Here is a 24,177-nt window from a genome sequence, read left to right on the forward strand (position 1 = left end):
GTGACTCTTCGAAAGGAAAAAGAGATAAGGGGAGAAAGGAGTGGGGAGAGGAGAGAGAACAAAGGGTGGGGGGATTTAGCTGATGGTTTTATTTATTTTTTATTTGTTATTAAAAACTGCATTGCAACACACTGCCCAAAGTTGCCAAAATGTTACTTCATTCAATTTATATATATACTTGTAACTTTTTAAATATATAATATTTTATTAAAATATCCTTATTAAACCAAAATTAAAATATTATTAAAATATTATTAATATTTAAAATAAACACTTACTTAATAAATTAATTAAACACAATAACATTTTCAATAATAATAGTAGTAATTATACTAAATTTAAAAAATATAAAAACATAAAACTATAATTTATATTCAATAATCCAAAAGATTAAATATAAAATTTCGTAATAATTTTATAAAATATGTTAAAATAACAAAATAATATTTAAATAATATTTAAATACTATATAAAAATATAAAATTTATATTTTAAATTTTGAGGTTATTACAAAGAAAATGAGAGAAAAGGAAAGAAAGATAGAAAAAATGAGTAGTGAGAAAGAAAATAAATAGTGAAGAAAAAAATGAGTATAAGTTCATATAAGTGAATTAGCAATTGATTGTCGGTTGCTAATTTTTTTTACAAATTAGACGAGAATTTTTTGAGGGAAAATTTCGGTTACTAATAGTAACTTATATCAATTAGTTGTATAAATAAATAAATAAATAATTGCATATAAATCAAAATAAAAAAATAAAAAGTTGATTGAAATTTTTTTGAGGGTAAAAATCGGTTGCTAATAGCAACCGATTTTAATCGGTCAAATTGGTTGCTTTTAGCAAACAATTCGCAAATCAGTTGCAAATAAAAAAAAATTTGGGCGAAAATTTTTAGAAAAAAAATCGGTTGCAAAATTAGTTGCTAATACCAATCGATTTTAATCGATTACAAAATTTGGTTACTAAATAGCAACTAATTCACACATCAATTACAAATCAAAAAAAGAAAATAAAAAAAATTGGGCAGGAATTCTTTGAGGGAAAAATCTGTTGCAAAATCGATATTTGTTAGTAACCGATTCGCAAATCGATTGGAAATAAACAAAAAAAAAAGGCAAGAATTTTTTGGGGAAAAATTTTAACAACCGATTTATGATTTGATATAAAAATCAGTTACTATTAGCAAACGACAAAGAATCGGTTGCAAATAATAATCGATTTTAGTAACTAATTGTAAATCAGCCCCTAACTCTGAAGCTAATTAAAATAATTCTTTAATTCAGCAATCAATTCCCTAAATTGGTTGCTATTAACAACTAATTTTAAAATTAGCTGCTATTAGCAATAGAGTAGCAACTAATTTTAGCATTTGATTTCTTAATCAATTACTAATAGCAACCGATTTTAAAATCGATTACTAATTATATATTTAAAATTTTTCTAATATCGATTAACAACTGATTTAGCAGTCAATTATAAATCGGTTTAATAATTAATTTTAGTAATCAATTATAAATTTATTGTTAATAACAATTGATTTAGCAATTAATTAGTAAATCGGTTGCTAAATGTTTTTAAAATTAATTATTTTACTATAAAATATTAAATCATATATCAGTTATAAAATTAATTGCTAATGATAATTAATTTAAGTCAGTTATAATAATTAATTATAAAATTAATTATTTTTTATAGTGCTAACTGCTAAGTGATGAGTTGTAATAATAGAGTGTGAAAAGAGAAGACTTCAGGGTTTTAGATGGCTCTGAGTATAACCAAGATTGTAGAGCCACAAGAGCCTGTTTAGACAATAAGTGAAGATGGCCGCTGGGCTTTTGGCCCACTGATGTATGCCTTGTGAGATTATTGTACTCCAACCATGGTTTGGTTGGGCTTGGACACTTTCCTACTCATGCTCGGCTGCTGCAATATTCCAAAATCGAATTCAGGATTGCAATGATTTCGTATATGTTTTTTATTTTATCATATTAAAGTATTAATCAAAATATATAAATTTACATATATTTGATTTACTATATATAAATATAATTAATAGATATATTTTTAAGAATTTATAAAATTAATTAAGAATCTAAAATAAATAAATTAAATTGCAGCCAAATTATTTACAAAACTTATTGAATGCATAACTTAATTTCCAATGGCTTTAATAGTGCAAGAACGGCTTAATCAATAATCTTTTAATTCAGTATTTTTTAACTTATGAGGCCAAACAAAATGATCATAAAAAAAAAAATCTTTAGGGTTAATTTCAGTTATTAATTTGTTCTACTATTTGGCATTTGCGAAGAATGAAATTCTGTTATATTAGTGTTTAAAAGAAAATTATCGGATAAAATTAATGCATATACACCGTATTTATAAATGTTTGAATTTTATCTTTTAAAATTCAAGGCTTAATTTTTTTAAAAAAAATATTTATATTCAAGGTTTAATTTTTTTATAAATATTTATTATATTATTTTTTAATGCACTCGATGGACAAGTAGTAAATATTTATGCACCATTTAGAAAAATATAAAATCAAAAGGGCAATTTAATGAATTTAACAGTTGCTGAATTTTGCTTTGAGAATGGAAAGCAATAAATCACGACTAATTAAATAAAAAATTATTTGAAAAGGTATATTTTTTATAAAATAAAAAATCTTTTTTCTAATTATAGTTTTAGTATTATTGTAAAGAAAAATTCACATTTACAGCAATAGAAACATGATTTCACATATCACAAAAAAAAAAAAAAAAAAAAAAAAAAACATGATTTCACAATTCCTAATTATCAAAATAAATTTATTATTATTGAATTAAAAATTTATATTTAAATTAAGATTTATCAGAAATTTTGGTTAATCCACTTCTATTGCGATTAAATCCAAAATTTTAGTAGCCTCCAGGACTCTGTACATTTTGAAATCAAATTAAACTTTTATTTAAAAACAATTTGAAATTAAAAAATTAATTGAAATTTAAATTTAAGATTTTTTTTTAAAAAATTTTAGAGATAACCTAGCATTATTAAGGTAAAATTATTTGTTTATTACATTGAATGCACAAAAATACATAATAAGATAACATTATATTTTTAAAATTAAAAAAAAAAAGACAGTTAAAAAGTCGTTTTGTAATTATCAGAAACTCAAAACGAAATTAATATATAACCTATAAAGAAATTGCATAAGCACACTCTCTAATATTAGTCCACTAATGAAAGTATTAGCCTAAAGGTCCAAATATTTTATTTATTGTTATTTTTTTAATTTTATAATCTAATTAATTTTCATTCTGTAAATCAAAATGGCAAAATATAAATTATTAATTAAAAAAAAAAAAAACAAGTTGATCAATTCCGCAGGCTTTAAGGGAGATTAAGGAGCGCTACAGCCCAAAGCTTTAAAATAAAATTTCTCTAGTAAATGTAAATAACTAATTAAGCAATTTTGTTTTGTTTTGAAGACTCGATTATGATTATTTTTCTCGTTGCAATCGGTTGGGATAACGAAAAAGAAAAAATTGTAAGATATTTTTAGTGCACTATATATTTATAAAAACTCGATTATCTTATAAATTATAAGATGTGATCTTATTTTATTATGATAAAAGAAGCATGTGCTTTAAAACATCTGATAAAATCTCACAGAAAAGGGAGTAAAGTGAGAATGTTTTGCATAAAAATCTCACGTTTAACGATTTTGTGCTCCTGAGAAGTTCATCACATATTCCAGAAATTCTAAGTAAACAATGCCAGAAATTCTAAGTAAACAATGCTATTGTAAAAACGATTATTATTGGTGGATTTATTTTTTTGAGAAGTTAAAATTTTAATATTTAAGAAAATTAAAAATAAATACTATTTGAAATATAAAAGTTTTATGGATGTTACTATGTAAACTCAACTTTTTTACATAAAAATAAACATGACAACTCACTCATGTTAATTGAATTTATATGAATTTAAATATAAATAGATGATATAAAAATTATTAAACTCGTTGTTATAAGATATTAAAATTATGTTAAATAACTAAAAAATTTTATATTATATTTTAACATCGAATTTTTAATGTTGTTAAAATTAGTAATTTTATAAAATTCAATATATGTTTAATTTGATGAGAGCTTACAAAATTTAGTTTATAGATTGAAAACTAATTATAAGTATTTATTCATTATTTTAACCTTGAAATTGTGAATTTCTTTTTATTTAAAAAAAAATTAAAGACAACAAAATATTATTGTATTTTAAAAGAGAATATTATTAAAAATTTAATTAATAATGTAAACAAAATATCATTCATTACAACAAAATAAAGCAGTTTATTATAAAAAGTAAGTGAAAATAAAATTGAAAATGCATTTTCTACTAAATAAATTTCCTTTCTTTTTGTTGGAAATCACATTTTAAAGTTGGATATATATATATATAACACGAAATTCATAGAAAATCTCGTTTGTTTTTGATATATATGGATGCTCACGTTATAAAATTTCCAATAAATAAATGTTCCAGCGATATGCAGGCATTTCTTGTGATGATATATACGCATGTTTCAGTGATTTTTTTTTATAAGCAAAATTTTTATTAATAATTTCAGAAACAACTTAACTTACAGCATCAAAATTAGCCCAGATATATAAATCAGAACCCCAATACACCCAACTAAAATGCCACATTCTTCAGTGATGAATATGATTGCAGAAACATAATGTTGGTGAAGAAAATGAAAAATAGTAGCAGAAACCCTAAAGCATGAGTGCCACTGAGGTTCGATTAAATATATAGATCTCCTCCTCCTGATTTTATTATTCCTATATATGTCAAATAATTAAGAAAAATAAATAGCATATGAATGCTTCAGCTTAATTAGAAATGACAAATTAATGAATATAACACAATCTATGATTTGCAAGATATATGCTATATAGAATTTATAAATTAAATAATATTTATATTTGTTCAAAAGTTTAAAAAAATTCAAATATTATTTAATTAATTATGCACTTTTTAGTTTTAAAAAATATTTTTTAATAAATAAAATGAGTATATAAATAGGTTGATCACACAACCGTGACAGAGGATATTGTGTCTTTCACACTCACACATATAAAAGAATTCCACCGCCATACCCTTGTAGGGGCCATAGTTTAGAATACTTCTTAGGTTGAATGAATATTATTTTCTTATCATCTGACCAATTCTTTAAAAGTATTTAATTAATTATTTTTGAAATATTGTAAAAAGTGTTTTCCTTCTATGCAAAATATCTTAATAAGCATGAATAATTAGTCTTTAATCGAATCAACAGATAGATAGTTGCATGAACAACATCATACGATTCTCACCCAAAAAAAATAATAAAGAAAAGCTAATTAAGAGAAAGGAAAGCACCGGCTGGAAATGAAAATTGGTATAGTATAGCATGAAATGAAAGAAGTGATTAAAGGGAGGGGAAAAAATTTTTTATTTCAGCCATATTATTTTTGAGAAAATTAACAGCAGTGGCATATATATGCATAACGTAGACATAGATCTAATAAAAAGCAAGCTTACAAATTCAGGAACGGCAAATAACAAAGGGAGAGACTGATATATATCCATCATTAGAACATCATGCGAGAGAAGTGTTCTTGAAATCATCAGTTCGATCTCCTTTGATCATCTTATGCAATTGGGTAGCAAAGAAACTAACAGCAACTTCAGAAATATACATTCTCCCTTCAACAATTTCTTTCAGTACTTGATTCTCCCACCATATATCCATATCAACAAGATGCTGCAAGGATACACATATATACACAGCTTTTGTTAACAATAATCAATCAAGAATGCACATAGAGCCTGACAGAACTAATATATATCGGAGTATGAAGTAGTTTACCTGTCTCTGGTTTTAAGAATTAAAAAGAAAAAAAATACAAAACCATAACGTGAGTGTGCTTCTTCAAGTAATAGGGTATACTCTAATAAGAAAACCCTAGTGCGATTTTGCTTCTTGCCCACGAGTTTGGTCCAGCAATACATAAAACATTCTATATGGGAAGACAGAAGCATTTTGTTAATTTCTCCTTTACGCAGGTCCATGCAGAGACCTTTAGAAATTGATTCTCTCTCTCTCTCCATAGAGACAAGAAGATTTGAGGCTTCGAACAGAGGAAGATGTATTAATTATTTTGAGAAGCATATATATATAAAAATCATCTGATCACCCAACATAAATTCACTAGCAACAAATACAAAGATGCAAAGGGTAAGCATTATTAGCATTAATTAAATAGAATAAAGCCTACTGCATGTCCCACAAAATCTGGTGTTGGACAACATGCAAATCTAAGAAGGTACCAAAAACAATATACTAAATTTCATAACTGCCCTTGGCCAAGAGATCTTCTGCACTATACAAAAATAGAGAAAAGCAATTGGTGGGGCATTAGTTAAAATGGGCTTATCTTAAATTAATAAACAAAGGTAACATTAGTTAAGTTGCGACATCATCTATAGTTGGAGATTCACACAGCTACAAGGGATTTGCACAGAAATTTTACATCAGAAATGGCACACAGCAGAAATCCTTATAAACAAGAAACCTTAAACTTTTGCTAATGTGGGTGTCAATCATTAATCCTTTGTATATTTTATTTGTATAAACTTTGGGAAAAAGTTCATGATATCTGTCACTTGACCTTTCATGGGAAGGAAATCCTCAGAATCTTAAAAGAGCTAATTAAATAGGGACAAGTTAGCATGCAAATTTATTAATTAAACTCCTCAAATATAACTAGAATGATTGCTTTTGCATGATGTGCAAGCTAGCTTCTGTATGCATAAGAGACGAGTTGTGATCTTCTCATTAATTATAGAATTAGCCCTACTGTTTGTTCATCTAAAAAAGATGCATGTTAAGTCAAATAAATACATTATTGTCACCATTGCTAGCTTTTGATTCATCTTTAAGAGCATAGTGGGGGATACTAATATTAATCAAAGTCATTTTTCAATTAATTTAATTAATCTTTAATATATGAAGATTATATATGGAAATTAGGGTTCTTGTTGCTGTTTTCAAAATAGGCACAGTATAATTATTAAACAAAATAAGATCTTGGCAAGTAATTAATGGTTCAATTTCCACGCATATATATATATATAGTCCTTGTATGTAATAAGCAAGTGATTTGATGGTTTAATAATGCAGATCAGAAGAAATATATATAAATCAATTACTTCATCGAATATCCTTCGCATCTTAAGCAATAAGACACAAAAGAAAATTAAGAGAAAAGCAATAATAATGAACAAAAAATTACCATATAGTAAAATATCCAGAGAAAGCGCAAAGGATGAACATAAAAGATACTAGAAGTGCATGGCAGAGCTTGATTCATCATTCCCTGTGCTTGGACTAGGCTTCTTTTTCTTCTTTTTGTAAGGAATACCTCTTGCCTTAGCTTGACAGTCCCTAACCTCCCTTAGATACACACGAATAGCACCACTGGCAAAAGGGTTAGTCTCAGGAGGACCTCCATTTTCTTCATAAGCAGCTCGCAGCCTACCGATGAGGGCATCGAGGCTGCCCCAAGCTTGCCTGAGAGGGCAGGTACAAGGAGCCGGAGGCTCAGGCTGCCCATAAAACATGCACCCTTGAAGATGGACCTTAGTCTTGCCAAACTGATCTAGATATCTGAGGAAGTCAAGGACATGGTTGCAATTGCACTGTGAAAGAGGTACAGGAGGCCTCTGATTCTTCAAGTACTGACCAAAAGTATTCCAATCTCTTCTTTTCTGAGATTCATAACGGCTTGGAGTAGCAGCAGAAGACTGAGACTGTTGATGGTCTTCATTGGATCCTTGTGCTAAATCTTTTCCTCTTTCACTCGACATGGGCTATGATCAAATTAATTAATGGCCGAGTATGGTTTTGCTAGGTAAGGCAAAGGATGAACTGAGGGAGAGAGACAGCAAGAGGTGAAAAGAATAGGGTAAGAGAGAGTTAGTGGAGAGGAAGATGACCTTCACATCATGGGACTAGTGATGAGTGGACATACCATGGGGCCATCTTCTTTTTCTTCTTCTTCATCTTTCTATTTTTTTTTCCTTTTTCTTATTAATTTTTATATGAATTTTATATAATTTTAATTTGTCCTTTTGTCATTTACTATAAGTTGTCCCTCTAAACATACAATTATTGTATGTCATTTTGTCAACTTAAGCTTTATTATTTAGGTTAAATTATATATATTTTAATTGACATTCTTACCCACTAAAATTAGTCTGATTTACTCAATGAATACTCATCGCATATATGTGTCTATATCTATTATAATGTGATTTAATGCTTTCAAGTCCCTATACTTTATTTTATATAAGCAAAGGAATTTTAATTAATAATAATATGATCTCAAGGAAAAACTAAACCCTAGCTAATAAACTTTCTCTCATGAACCAATCCATGCTAAGTGAAAAAATAGAGAATTACATATATAATCTAACTGATATTAGTTTCTTACATATTTTTGAAGGTGTTCTAAGTGCCACACTGTCTCAATTTGTTGTTAGACTTAAGCAAGAAAAATATTGATTGGATCTGTTAACATACTGGGATTGTGATTCACTTTAGATGCAAGCTTCAACTCTATTTTCATCCATATATATTTGCTTCGTTTTTATCTGATGATCTTCAAACAGATCATAAACACTTGACAACACACACACATATATATATATATATGTATTCTTCTTAATAGTATAATATATACATGCATAGTATTTTGTAGTTAGTTGAGGCGTTCATTAAATTTGATTGAATTGATGATCGATGTAAATGAGACCCATGCCATGAATTTAGACAAGCTGTTGCTGTTCTTGATGTCCTTGTCTATATATATGCATATATAGGGGCCCAAATTCATGATCTGAACTGGGGATATAATATTTTTGTACATAAACCCTAAAAAATACAAGAGACACAAATTACATCCCAATTAAGTAACCCATGAGTTATGTTGTATCACAAGAATATAGATATATGCTTTATGTCAGGTTTTTGGAAGAATCATGAGATGCCTAGCAAAGTGAAATGGTCCCTCATCTCTGTTTTTCCAACTTTTTTTTTTTGGTGCATGAACATGCAAAGCCAAAACCATGAACAATTTATTTTTTGAACTTAGTGGGAAATTAAATTAAACTTTTACTGAAAACAAAGATTAGGTTTAGCATGTGATCATGTTTTGGCATTAAACCTAATGTGGTTGATTTTGAACTTAACAAAATAAATTCTCACTTGCCATGATTTTGAGAGTGAGAGGAAACCTGAGGTACACGTCAATTTGATGGAGATGACAGCTGACCAATCTTATTGGGTCCCATTTACAAGATAACCCCCCATAGGGCTTGATGTTGATATCTTTTATTTGTGACCCTCTGATCAATTTCTTGTTCATTGATCAATTAATTAATTAATCAATAATTAACAACCTTTATTTCAAAACTAATTTCTAATCAACCGTACGTGCTATTTAAAGAAAAATTTGATTTTATTTAGTGCACTCAAGTGCATATGAGAATGAATGAGTCATACAAGAATAATATTATCATGGACCCAATAATATTATTTCTTAATTTTGCTTAAAAAATATTGTTTATAATTTCAATATAGGTGATAATTATCACTAAATATATGAAAGATATGATAATAAATTCTAATTAGAATTCGAATTCAAGATATATATATTAAAGACATCTCTATTATTATTAAGTTAAAATTGATCGATTGAGTTCTCACTTTGTTAGAACTTGAAATGCTAACCCTTGAAAGATTAAACATAATGTTAGACTAATAAATCATCAGTAGTCAGAGTTTAAGATATTGAATCAAAGTAATAAGCATTGATGAGTGGAACACAGAAAGCATTGAATATGAAGGAACAAATTTTGGAGCCATATAGTGTTTGTTTCGAGTCCATCCTCATCGTTTTACTTGATTAGGAAGGTATACTTAATTAGGAAGTTCACAGCTTAATTAGGTGACATGATATCATGGGTTGGACAAATTTCAACTACTTATCGAACAAAATTATTAAATTTTATTTTTTATTTATAATTTGTAATTTTATATTCAATAAAACCAACCTAAGAAATGTTGGAATTGAATTCTAATTATGATTATAGCAATTTTTATATTTGAAAAAATATATTATTATTATTATTAAAATTATTTTTTGTAACTTTAAAAATAAATAATTTTACAAGAAATAAAAATCTGACATAAAATTTGCAAGACATAAGTTGTACTAATTAATTGAAAATATATTCTATATGTTTGATTGGCAATTAAACCACCAATGATACATGATATGTTTGCAAAAAGCAATATCCAACCATCAATGATGCCAAAAGTATATGAAATAAGGACAAATATTTTCAAAAGATTGCTATTATTGTAAGTGTATTATGTATATTGTACATTGTTGATTGAACATATATATATGTGTGTGTGTGAATTATTATTCTAATAATTATTGAGAAGCATGGAATTTAATATTATCAAATGATTGAAAAATCATCCCTTAATTAATAAATATTTAATCATAATAATGAGCTTTATTTAGTAATATTAGAATTATTTTTAAAACAATATGACGTATGAGTTTTAATTGAAACTCATTATATATACATGAAAGGATATATAAACAACTTCTGTAACACCCCAAATTTTATTATTTATGAGTATTTTTGATATTTTAATTTTATTTAAATTTTAGGAATTTTTTTGAGATTTTTCGGATTTTAAAAATCGGGTTCGATTTTCCGAAAATATAAACTTTGATGATTTTTAAAAATTAATTTAAAGACCACGTGGCAAAACTAAAAATATATTTGGAGTCTACGTATTTTTCTGAGTTTTACGAAATTTTTTCGGAATTTTTGGACCTCGTTTTCGGTCCCGAGGCAGAGTAAAAATTCAAAATTTTGTATTTCGAATCGAACCGGCCGAATCGAACCGGACCGGATCGGACCGGTCGAATCGAACCGGCTCCCTTTCCTTTTTCTTCTCCCGCGCGCGTCGTCCCTCTCTTTTCTCTTTCTTTTCTCTCTCCTCCCCTCCCCTGCGCGCGCGCTCCAGATTTCTCGCCACCGATTGGACCGAGTCTTGTGTCTAAAATCATCTACTCGGCGAGAGCTTTCCATAGACACCAAGAACGCCGAAATCCATCGAGCGGTTTGTCCGATTTTTGCTCGGGAAGATTTTAGCCCATTTCGACTTTTGGGCTAGATTTCTCGAAAACCGTGAATCCCACGAGGAAACCGAGGCCACCAGCACGCTCCATTCGTCGAGAGCTTCGCAACGACATAAATTTCGAATTTTTTCGACACCGTTTTTCGGTGGGTCCCACGGAACTTCGCAGTGTAATTTCGAGCATTAAATGAGCTTAGAAAATTCTGAAAAATTTATGTGCTAACCCCCGTGTTATGGGCTTCGTGTAGGTATCCTCGATTCGCGGAAATTCGACAGTTGACCGGGTTTGCAAATTTCGGGCGAATGGACCGTGACCGAAAAGTCTCCGATTGGGCGAGGTTTTGGCTAGCCCCCCATTGTCAGACATCCCGAGCGCGTCCCCGAAGTCGGAATCGGCAAAGGTAAACCCGAACCTAGTTTTTACGTAATTTTCTAGTGCTTAAATAGGATTAAAAATCCATAAAATATTCGTGGTAGCTTAGAAAATTACGATTCTTTTTGCAATAGCTTAGTAATATTGCTAAGGACCATGGGCAAAGTTTTATAATTTTTAGAGCTTGTTTGGGCGCTTTTGCAAAAATGATCAATAATCAGGACTAAATTGAAATTTTTGCGTATTGTGATGGATGATTGATTTGATGGGCCCAGGAGGGGCTGTGTGATATGATTGAACTGTTGATGTATGGATTGTGAGTATAGAAGTGCGTTTTTAGCCCTTTTGCAGGTTGGGTAGGTCCTAGGTATAGGGGAGACTCTGCCGGATTTTCGGCACGACTTAGGACGTAATTGGTCTTTTTCTTTATTTGTATTGAGTCAGATTGTATTAAATAAATGTAATATGATTGTCAGGTGAGCCGACCTTCTTCCTTCGCCACATGGTAATTTTTCACAAGTCCTGTGAGTAAAATATTAATTTTAATTATAATTTCGATATTATTATATGTTCAGCATGCCCATGCATCACTTATATGCATATATTTATGTAGTTAAACTCTAGGCACGATTTATGTTGCATTCATAACTGTTGATATACCATGGATGTTGTTGTGGTAATTTGGAGCAGTGTGCGTGCGTTGGCGTGCGTGTGATGTGGTGTGGACTATGGAAAGGACGGGGTAGTCACGGCTTGAGTAATTCGCTGGGACCCGTTCCTTCGAGGGGTAGTCACGGCTTGAGTAATTCGCTGGGACCCTCGATTTGGTTATTAAGTGGAAGTCCGAGCTTGAGTAATTCGCTGGCACCAGGTTGGATTTAAGAGAGCTGTATAGGGGATCAACTCCCATATGTTATGATTGATACTACAGGGTGTGTGAGTGCTCCAAATTACCTTTTTGATGTTATGATGTGAAAATGTTGTTGATGTTGCATTTCACTCTACAGGGTGCATTAGTTCTAGATAGTTATAGAGATTATGGTTAAAATTGATATTTTACTCTCTGAGTCGAACGCTCACTCCTGTTCAAAAATTTTTACAGGCCACAGGAGGATATTTTGTTCTGGGTTAACCTGCCTTTTTACCTCGCAGGTTGTTTATCAATATTGTGTAATTTTAATTACTCCTAGAATTTCCGCATGTGTTAGCAGTAATTATTTGAAATTGGTCTGTAATATTATATTCATGTTGGACCTGTAAACTTAATATTTTAAGTCTGTTTGATGGATTGGAGGAGGGAGCTGAGCTCCCATTTATTATTATGTTGATGAGTATGTGGAGGGTGAGCTGAGCTCCCCAATTGACTATATATTGTGTTTACAGGTCGGGTGAGTCGAAAACTCCCCGTTGGTAAGTCCATTTTATGGCCGGACTCTGTCCGTTTGTTTTCTTGATATTGGGCCCAAATGGGCCTTAGAGTTGGGTTAATGAACAGTTAGGCTTACTACGGGCCTCGGGGGCTTTAGGCTGGCCCAGGTCCTAGTGCCGGTCCGGCCCATAGGTTGGGTCGTGACAAATGTGGTATCAGAGCTTAGGCTCCAGATTGCTAGGGAAAAGTTGTCTAAAGTGTTGGGAAGAGTCTACTAGGAGTCACATGCGGAAATATAGGGTCCACATTCGTCTTGCATTGTCGTCTTTGCTTCTAGTTTCTGCTTCATATATTGTGTGTAAATATGAGTCTATAGAGCTGTGCAATGTGCAGTTTTGAATTTTGTGGGCTAATGCTGCTGAATTTCAGGAAAATGCGTAGAAGCAGGAGAGCTGCCACTGCACTGAACGGATGTGCTGACGAGGTGTCAAGACAGATGAGGCGCCGCCCAGGAGGCGGGGTAGGAGGCCTAGAGTCGCTCAAGTAGAGGAGCAGCCAACCCCGAGCAGAATGGCCTTTATGGCACAGGGTCCCATGGACCCCATGGCAGCTACTCTAGCTGGTCTGCAGAGAACCATCGACATGATGGCTCAGTATATGGTCCATCCTCCACAGCAGCAGCAGTCCACCGCACCAAGAGGGGAACCTTACAAACAGATCATAAATTTTAAGAAGTTGGTGCCTGGTACCTATGATGTGTCAGACGACGCATATCGATTTTTGGATTCTCGGCAGAGCAGAATCTGATTGGTGATAGAAGATTGATAGAATGTATGCAGCACGTCATGGGGCCCATGCCTAGGCAATGGATGAATGACTACGTGTTACCCCGGATGGAGGGTTTGACATGGGCTCAGTTTGTGGAACTTTTTATCAATCGGTTTGTGCCAGAAAGCTTCAGAGATCAGAAGCAGTGGGCCTTTGAGGCCTTAAGACAGAATGGCGTGCAGTAGATGAATATGCTCTGCAATTTACGGAATTGAGCAGATATGCCCCTACTGGCAGATCTCAGAGACTATGAAGGTGAAAAGATTCCTAAAGGGGCTTGACAGAGGTATGCGAACTGGCCATGATGTCGGATCGATCTTTTGATGTGGTGGTTGATCGAGCGCATGATTGAGATTAGCTATGCTGTGGATGACAGCGGAAGAGCAAAGAAAAACAGAGCAGAGGGTTCCTCAGGTGTCCCTTCCATGGGTACTCCGGACAGTGGTGGCCAGGGTAATTACAGAGGAAAGGGTAGGAGCAAGAGAAGTGGTTTCAGACACCGACCACGAGGATTCAGACCAGGGTACGGATCCAGCAGTGGTAACAGTTCGGGGTACAGTAGTTCTGGGTCTGGTTCAGGATCCTCCTTGGCACCTTGTGCACAGTGTGGAAGAGGACATTCAGGACCTTGTTTGATGGGATCAGGAGTATGCTTCAGGTGTGGCCAACCGGGTCACTTTGCTAGAGAATGCCCCATGTTCAGCGAGCCACAGATGGGGTCACAGGGTTCTGTTGCGAATGTTCCTCGACAGTTGTATCCGGGTGCTTCCAACATGGCAGGCAGTCAGTTCAGTGGCCAACAGGGCCGAGGACAAGGGGGACGTGGATTTGGAGGCAGATCAGGAGGTAGAAGTCAGTATCAGGGTTCTGCCACTCAGGGTAGGGGTCAAGCTCGGGTTTTCACCCTGACCCACCAGGATGCTCAAGCTTCAAATGCAGTTGTGGCAGGTATTCTTCTGGTCTGTTCTTATGAGGCTCGTGTTTTGATAGATCCGGGTGCTACGCACTCATTTGTCTCCCCTGTGTTTGCCATGAGGTTGGGTAGAAACCCTACAACCTTAGAATGCCCTTTGTCGGTAGCTACCCCACTTAGTGACAACATAGATGTAGATATGGTTTTTCCGGGTAGCCCAGTAGTAGTGGATGGAAAGATCCTCCCAGCAGACTTGGTTCCTCTACCAGTAATGGATTTCGATGTAATCCTGGGGATGGATTGGTTGGCAACTCACTATGCCACCTTAGACTGCAGGAACAAAAAGGTGTATTTCCACATACCTGGTGTGGAAGAGTTTAGTTTTGATGGTGACAGGAGCGTGGCTCCATATAATTTGGTGTCAGCAATTAGTGCTAGAAAAATGTTGAGGCGTGGATGCCAAGGGTATTTGGCATTGGTGAGAGATACATCTGTAGAAGGTGTCAGCATGGAAAATGTTCCTGTTGTCAGAGAATTTATGGATGTCTTCCCAGAGGAGCTTCCAGGGTTGCCACGAGGAAGGGAAATAGAGTTTTGCATCGATGTTGTGCCGGGTACAAACCCCATATCGATGCCACCTTACAGGATGGCACCAGCAGAATTGAAAGAGTTGAAGGAGCAACTACAGGAGCTTTTGGACAAGGGTTTCATACGTCCGAGCACTTCACCCTGGGGTGCTCCTGTTTTATTTGTGAGAAAGAAGGATGGGTCATTGAGGTTGTGTATCGACTACGCAATTGAACAAGGTGGTATGAAGAACAAGTATCCACTTCCTCGGATCGATGATTTGTTTGATCACCTCAGGAGCTAGATTCTTTTCAAGATAGACTGCGGTCGCTACCATCAATTGAGAATCAGGAATGAGGACGTGTCCAAAACGGCTTTCAGGACAAGATATGGTCATTATGAGTTCTTGGTGATGTCTTTTGGACTCACTAATGCACCAGCAGCCTTCATGGACTTGATGAACAGGTGTTCAAGCCATTTTGGACCGTTTGTCATCGTATTCATAGATGACATTCGTATACTCTCGGACCGAGGAAGAACACGTGTGGCACTTGAGGATGGTGTTGCGGACTTTGAGGAGCACGGTATACGCCAAATTTTCAAATGTGAATTTTGGCTAGAAAGCATCTCATTCTTGGGACACGTGGTTTCAAGTGACGGTATTCAAGTGGATCCCAAGAAAATTGAAGTCAGAATCGATTGGCTTAGGCCTACAACCATCGAGGTGCGAAGTTTTACGGGTTTAGTAGCTACTACAAAGCGTTTTGTGCAAGATTTCTCCGGGATAGCGGCTCCTAACTAAGTTGACCAGATGAATGTTCCATTCATTTGGACAGATGATTTGAGGTGAGTTTCGAAGCTCAAGGAGTGTCTAACCACCGCCTGTGTTGACACTACACCGTGAGTGGTGAAGGATACGCCGTGTCTTGTGACGCCTCGAGTTGGCCTAGGGTGTGTTTTGATGCGAGAATGGAAAGGTAGTGGCTTATGCTTCAAGGCGGTGAAGAGGCATGAGCGAACTACCCCACCCATGATTTGGAAATGGCGGTGTAGTCTTTGCACTTAAAATGGAGACACTACTCATGCGGTGAAGTGTGCGGATATACACGACCACAAGAGTTTAAAGTACATCTTCCAACAGAGGGATTTAAACTTGAGACAGAGGAGATGGATGGAGCTTACGAAAGACTATGATTGCACCATCGGTACCACCACAGGAAGGCCAATGTTGTGGCGGATGCCTTGAGCGAGAAAATCTTACGCGCTTTGGCGCACATTTCAGTGAGAAAAGACCATTGATTCAAGAAGTACATGAGTTGATGGATCAAGGTCTAATCCTAGATCTTTCAGTTGAGGGGGTATTGTTGGCTCACTTTTTAGTGAGGCCAGACTTGAGGGACAGAGTTAGAGTTTCCCAGCACAGAGACCAACAATTGATGAAGATCATAGAAAGAGTACAAAGAAGGTGAAGGTGGTGAGTTTGGATTTGCCAATGATGGCGCCCTAGTGCAAGGTTCTAGGATATGTGTGCCCGATGTGGACAACCTCAGAATGAAATCATGCAAGAGGCACACTATACAACTGTCTGAGATCCACCTGTGTTCCACCAAGATGTACCATGATGTGAAAGATAGCTCTTGGTGGAATGGCATGAAGAGAGACATAGCGACTTTGTGTCCAAGTGCTTGACTTGTCGGAAGGTGAAGTTTGAACACTGGAGACCGTCGGGAAGCTGCAAGAGCTCCTATCCCGAGAATGGAAGTGGGAAATGATTACTATGGATTTTGTGGTAGGTTGCCTCGTACCACGCGAGGATATGACTCGATATGGGTAATTGTAGACCGCTTGACCAAATCAGCTCACTTCTTACCTCAGAAGACTACATACTCGTGGCACAAGATGCCGCTCTACATTCGAGAAATAGTCGATTGCATGGAGTTCCGCCCATAATATCCGCAGAGGGCCCCGATTCACTTCGGTTTTGGAGAAAGTTGCAGGAGGCACTTGGCACACCTGATTGAACTTCAAGATGACCTTCCACCCTCGTAGACAGGACGATCAGAAAGGACGATCCAAACAACTGGAAGACATGCTTTGCATGAGTGTCTTGGATTTTGGAGGTCATGGGATGAGCAATAGCTCGTGGAGTTTGCCTACAACAACGATTATCACTCCGGATAGGGTTGGCACCCTATGAGGCATTATATGGAAGAAAGTGTAGGTCTCCTCTGTGTTGGACAGAAATGGGGGAAGCGACAGTGCATGATGTAGACCTAGTGCAGTACACTTCAGAGGTAGTTCCTTTAATCAGGGAACGACTGAGGACAGCTGTCAGTAGGCAGACGAGTTATGCCGACCCCGGACGGAGGGATGTGGAGTTTGCGATGGCGACTATGTATTCTGAAGGTTTCTCCAATGAAGGAGTCATGAGATTTGGAAAGAAGGGCAAGTTGGCACCTCGGTATATCGGACCTTTTGAGGTTACCGATAGAGCTGGAGCGATTGCCTCTGGTTGGAGCTACCACCCAACCTTTCTCACGTTCATCCGTGTTTCACATCTCCATGCTCAGAAATACATTCCCGATCCTTCTCATGTCTTTGCAATGGATGTGATAGAGCTAAAAGAGAACTTGACATTTGAGGAGCAGCCTGTAGCCATAGTGGACTACCAAGTGAGACAGCTGAGATCCAAACAGATCCCTATGGTTAAGGTTTTGTGGAGGAGTCAGTCAGTGGAAGAGTGCACCTGGGAGTCAGAGCGGGACATGCGTAGCAAGTACCCTTACTTGTTCAATGCATAATCATGTGTTTTATTCTGCCTTGTGTAAAAATTCGAGGGAATTTTTACGTAAGGGAAGAATGTAACACCCCAAATTTTATTATTTATGAGTATTTTTGATATTTTAATTTTATTTAAATTTTAGGAATTTTTTTGAGATTTTTCGGATTTTAAAAATCGGGTTCGATTTTCCGAAAATATAAACTTTGATGATTTTAAAAATTAATTTAAAGACCACGTGGCAAAACTAAAAATATATTTGGAGTCTACGTATTTTTCTGAGTTTTACGGAATTTTTTCGGAATTTTTGGACCTCGTTTTCGGTCCCGAGGCAGAGTAAAAATTCAAAATTTTGTATTTCGAATCGAACCGGCCGAATCGAACCGGACCGGATCGGACCGATCGAATCGAACCGGCTCCCTTTCCTTTTTCTTCTCCCGCGCGCGTCGTCCCTCTCTTTTCTCTTTCTTTTCTCTCTCCTCCCCTCCCCTGCGCGCGCGCGTCGCTCCAGTTTCTCCGGCCAAATCCGGCCGATCCGGCCACCGATTGGACCGGGTCTTGTGTCTAAAATCATCTACTCGGCGAGAGCTTTCCATAGACACCAAGAACGCCGAAATCCATCGAGCGGTTTGTCCGATTTTTGCTCGGGAAGATTTTAGCCCATTTCGACTTTTGGGCTAGATTTCTCGGCGTGAATCCCACGAGGAAACCGAGGCCACCAGACGCTCCATTCGTGAGAGCTTCGCAACGACATAAATTTCGAATTTTTCCGACACCGTTTTTCGGTGGGTCCCACTAACCGCGGTGTAATTTCGAGCATTAAATGAGCTTAGAAAATTCTGAAAAATTTATGTGCTAACCCGTGTTATGGGCTTCGTGTAGGTATCCTCGATTCGCGGAAATTCGGCGATTGACCAAGTTCGCAAATTTGGGCGAGACGGACCGTGACCGGAAAAGTCTCCGAATTGGGCCGAGGTTTTGGCTAGCCCCCCATTGTGAGATGTCCCGAGCGCGTGCCCGAAGTCGGAATCGGCAAAGGTAAACCCGAACCTAATTTTTACGTAATTTTCTAGTGCTTAAATAGGATTAAAAATCCATAAAATATTCGTGGTAGCTTAGAAAATTACGATTCTTTTTGCAATAGCTTAGTAATATTGCTAAGGACCGCGGGGCAAAGTTTGATAATTTTTAGAGCTTGTTTGGGCAGATTTTGCAAAAATGATCAATAATAAGGACTAAATTGAAATTTTGCGTATTGTGATGGATGATTGATTTGATGGGCCCAGGAGGGGCTGTGTGATATGATTGAACTGTTGATGTATGGATTGTGAGTATAGAAGTGCGTTTTTAGCCCTTTTGCAGGTTGGGTAGGTCCTAGGTATAGGGGAGACTCTGCCGGATTTTCGGCACGACTTAGGACGTAATTGGTCTTTTTCTTTATTTGTATTGAGTCAGATTGTATTAAATAAATGTAATATGATTGTCGTGAGCGGAATGACCTTCTTCCTCCGCCCGGCCGCCACGAGAATTTATCGTCAAGTCTGTGAGTAAAATATTAATTTTAATTATAATTTCGATATTATTATATGTTCAGCATGCCCATGCATCACTTATATGCATATATTTATGTAGTTAAACTCTAGGCACGATTTATGTTGCATTCATAACTGTTGATGTACCATGGATGTTGTTGTGGTAATTTGGAGCAGTGTGCGTGCGTTGGCGTGCGTGTGATGTGGTGTGGACTATGGAAAGGACGGGGTAGTCACGGCTTGAGTAATTCGCTGGGACCCGTTCCTTCGAGGGGTAGTCACGGCTTGAGTAATTCGCTGGGACCCTCGATTTGGTTATTAAGTGGAAGTCCGAGCTTGAGTAATTACCGCACGGGTTGGATTTAAGAGAGTCGTATAGGGATCAGCTCCCATATGTTATGATTGATACTACAGGGTGTGTGAGTGCTCCAAATTACCTTTTTGATGTTATGATGTGAAAATGTTGTTGATGTTGCATTTCACTCTACAGGGTGCATTAGTTCTAGATAGTTATAGAGATTATGGTTAAAATTGATATTTTACTCTCGAGTCGACGCTCATACATTCAAAAATTTTACAGCCACAGGAGGATATTTTGTTCCAGGTTAACTCGCCTTTTTACCTCGCAGGTTGTTTATCAATATTGTGTAATTTTAATTACTCCTAGAATTTCCGCATGTGTTAGCAGTAATTATTTGAAATTGGTCTGTAATATTATATTCATGTTGGACCTGTAAACTTAATATTTTAAGTCTGTTTGATGGATTGGAGGAGGGAGCTGAGCTCCCATTTATTATTATGTTGATGAGTATGTGGAGGGTGAGCTGAGCTCCCCAATTGACTATATATTGTGTTTACAGGTCGGGTGAGTCGAAAACTCCCCGTTGGTAAGTCCATTTTATGGCCGGACTCTGTCCGTTTGTTTTCTTGATATTGGGCCCAAATGGGCCTTAGAGTTGGGTTAATGAACAGTTAGGCTTACTACGGGCCTCGGGGGCTTTAGGCTGGCCCAGGTCCTAGTGCCGGTCCGGCCCATAGGTTGGGTCGTGACAACTTCAATCTTAGTTCTATGTGATATTGTGATGCAATTAATCCCTCTGATCATAGCCCAAGACCATAATTAGTCCATCAGCAAGTGACACTTAGCGTATATATATTATTTGATTTTAGTTAAAATCTAAATGAAAACTTCAGAATTTTAATTTGGTTGGATGAAAATTCATTATTCATCCGCAGAAGTCAATGTTCAATTGATTCATTAACAGCACAATCAATCAAACAAAGACTCATAATTAATGATAACTACTCGAAATTAATAGTGGATATTTTTTATGATTACCGTCGAGACATACAATATATATGCCGCTGGCGATCATACTAATTAGCTTTAATGTTGGATATATATTTATATAACAACCTGATTATATATATATATATATATATATAGACAATATTTAAAAATTAGACTATTACGTTATAACTATTTTAATCCAAAATCGTTTAAAGTGAAGAAAGTGAATCCATATAGCCAATCTCAAATTTTTGAGATGAAAGCTTAGTTGAGTTGAGTTGAGTATAATAATGATATTTTTACTTTGTGAATGTTATTTTTACATGTATTATTATTACTATTATTATTTTAAATTATTATTTGTAATATTGTCATTATCAAAAATCAATTAAAGTTATTTAAGATTAAATTAAACTAATAATAATTAAATTTCTTTAAAGTATTATTATTATTACTAAAGTTTTATTTAATTTAAATATAATAAAAGAATTTTGGACCTAATTGTAAATATCAAAAAAGTTTAGGGATGAATAGGGCAATTAAAAGTTAAAAAAAAACCTCAAAATGCAGTGCAGTACACCCCTCCACCCTCCCCCCCCCCCATCATCACTCTCTTTCTCCCTGACGCTCTCTCCCTCCCTCCTGTTTTTTTTCTTATTGACAAGGCATACCTAGCAGGTGACCTCCCCCAGTGGCTCCAGCGTCGACCAGCCTTCCTCTAACAGCCATGGATGCGAGTAAGAACTCCTTCAGCCACCAAAATGAAGAGAGAGAAAGGAGGGCACGTGTGATTGAAGTGGCACGTTCCAAGGCTATTTTCAACCATCTTTGATGATGGGAGGATAGATTATGATGACAACAAGCTTCTGGCAACCCAAGATTCTTCGTCCGACGAAGACCCGTTGGTTTTAATGGAGTTTTCGGTGAGAATTAAGGAGAGAGAAAGAGAAGAGAGAAAATGGGTGGCAGCAACTTTCCGGGCACTTTTTCGGTGATGCAACTGTAGAATCAAAAATTCGAGACCACCGATGGACTCAGAGCGATAAAACTTTTGAGATGGGACTAACCCTCCTCCGATCGAATACTACTTGAAAAAGGCAATAATTTAACGGTCTAAATCGCTTAGTGAGATTTTTTTGCCTTTTCTATTCCCATAAATTAAAAGTAATTTTATGATAATTATTAATAATTTTTGGGCTTCATTTAGGTGCAATCAGATCGATTATAGCCCAGTAGAGCCCGGAACGAGTTTTCGGCCTAATCTGACTGTCTTGCGGCCCGTTTCAGAACATAGTCAATATTATAGTCGATCTTAGCATTTTCAGACATCTCGAACGCATTTTAGGTGTCAGAATTGGTATAGGTAGATTCGAACTCTAAATTGCCTTATTTGCCTAATATCGGGTTTAGAATAAAATTCATAAAATATTTGTAGATAGTTAGAAAATTATGATTCTTTTTGTAATAGCTTAATAGCATTTTTAAAGACTGCGGGTCACATTTATAGAATTTTTAAAATTGGTTTGGATAATTTTTGAAAAATATTAGTTTCAAGCCTTATAGTTGAATTATATGATTACTTGAGTTTTGTCTGGTTTGTCAGGCCCAGGAGGGGCTGTGTGATGTTGTTGAAATGTAGGTCTGAGGTATTAGGTTATAAAAGCATTGTTTGAGCTGTTTTATAGGTTGGATAGATTTTAAGTATAGAGAAAATTCTGTTAGATTTCCGACATAAATTAGAGTGTCTTTCGACTTTTAAAATCTTGGTTTTGTGTTAATACTAATAATTTCATAATATAATTGTTTAGGTAATCAGAGTCAGCTTTCTTCTTCTACCCAGCCATCACAGTAAATTCTAGTTGATCTGTGAGTAGATATTGATTTTACTTATAATTTCAATATTATTATATATTCAAGGTATGCCCATATATTCACTTATATATATATATAAATCTTAGGTACGTTTTGTATTGCATTTTTATTTGATAAAATTGTTGTGGGTGTCACCTTAAAATAATTTGGAGCTATGTGCGAGTGTCGGCGTGCGTGTAGTGTGATATTGGATATGGGTAGAATGGCTGGAGCTTGACTTGCTGGGACTCGATCTTTTTTGTGGATAAATCAAGATGAGTACGGCTTTAAGTTGATCTCGCTGACCCCTGCATTTGGATTATTAAGAAAAAGGCCGGCTTGAGTTGATCTTGCTAGCAGTTATTGGATTAAGCGAGCTGTATAGGGAATCAACTCCCATATTTATATACAGTGATCTGACATACGAGTGTGTGAGTGCTCCAAATCATTTTTTGAATGGGTATTATATGAATTTGGTTGAATATGTTTATATATATGACATTTTATACTTAGGAATACATTAGCCTTAGATAGTTATAGAAATTGTATTTAAAATTAATATCTTATTTTATGAATCGAACGTTCACTCTTGTTCAACTATTTTTCCTTGGGTAACAGGAGAGCTCTTTGAGAATAATCTGTTTTCTTTCTTACAAGTTTACTAGAAAAATGTAATTGTGTTTTTATTTCTTTGTTTTATATTCTAGAACTCCGCATGTACTAGCAGTGTATTAATCTTTTTTGGGATTGTAATAACTCATTCATTTGGGTATTGTAAATCTATTATTGGATTGTGCTTGGATGAGGGAGCTGAACTCCTATTGGATTATTTATCTGTATGAGGATTGTGAGGGTGAGCTGAGCTCCTCAAATTGAGTTATTTTGTATTTACAGATCGAGTGAGCTAAAACTACCTGTTAGATAGTCCAATTTATGGCCGGACTATGTCCGTTTATTTTCTTGAAATTAGACTATAGTTATGGGCCTTATAATTGAGTTAGAAATAATTAGGCTTCCTATAAATTTTAAGAGCCTTATACTGACTTAAATTGTAGTGTCAATTCAGCCTAGAATTCGAGTCGTGATATATATATATTCAACTGATAATGACGAAAAATAACTGGTATTGTTATTTTTAATTTAATTAAATTTGGTTTAAATTTTTATTTTTAGCCTTTTTTATTAATTATTTTAATTTTATAAAATGCGAGGAAACATTTTGAAATAAAGTTAAGGACGGGAATGACTCATATGAAATTTATTTAGTTATATGTTAATATGTGCATTATAGTTTACTATAACTATTAAATTTTCAAAAACATTAGCAGGTGATTTACTAAAATTTGAGTTTTTTTTTTTTCTCCTTTAGATTATCTCTTTCTTGAACGGTTATCAGCGAATTTCTCACTAACAGCTTTTCT

At 34.9% G+C, this 24,177-nt stretch overlaps 1 protein-coding gene across 1 annotated transcript; it reads right to left on the minus strand.

Annotated features, from left to right (window-relative positions):
* Window positions 1-5,454: 5,454 nt before the first annotated feature.
* Window positions 5,455-8,108, minus strand: LOC110654241 (protein LIGHT-DEPENDENT SHORT HYPOCOTYLS 10). Its single transcript, XM_021810159.2, has 2 exons — window positions 7,325-8,108; window positions 5,455-5,793 (listed from the first exon to the last, which is right to left on the minus strand). The coding sequence occupies exon 1, from the start codon at window positions 7,896-7,898 to the stop codon at window positions 7,374-7,376; it is 525 nt and encodes a 174-aa protein (XP_021665851.1). The 5' UTR covers window positions 7,899-8,108; the 3' UTR covers window positions 5,455-5,793; window positions 7,325-7,373.
* Window positions 8,109-24,177: the final 16,069 nt, after the last annotated feature.

This window comes from Hevea brasiliensis, chromosome 16, assembly GCF_030052815.1.
Source record: "Hevea brasiliensis isolate MT/VB/25A 57/8 chromosome 16, ASM3005281v1, whole genome shotgun sequence".
Classification (NCBI taxonomy): domain Eukaryota; kingdom Viridiplantae; phylum Streptophyta; class Magnoliopsida; order Malpighiales; family Euphorbiaceae; genus Hevea; species Hevea brasiliensis.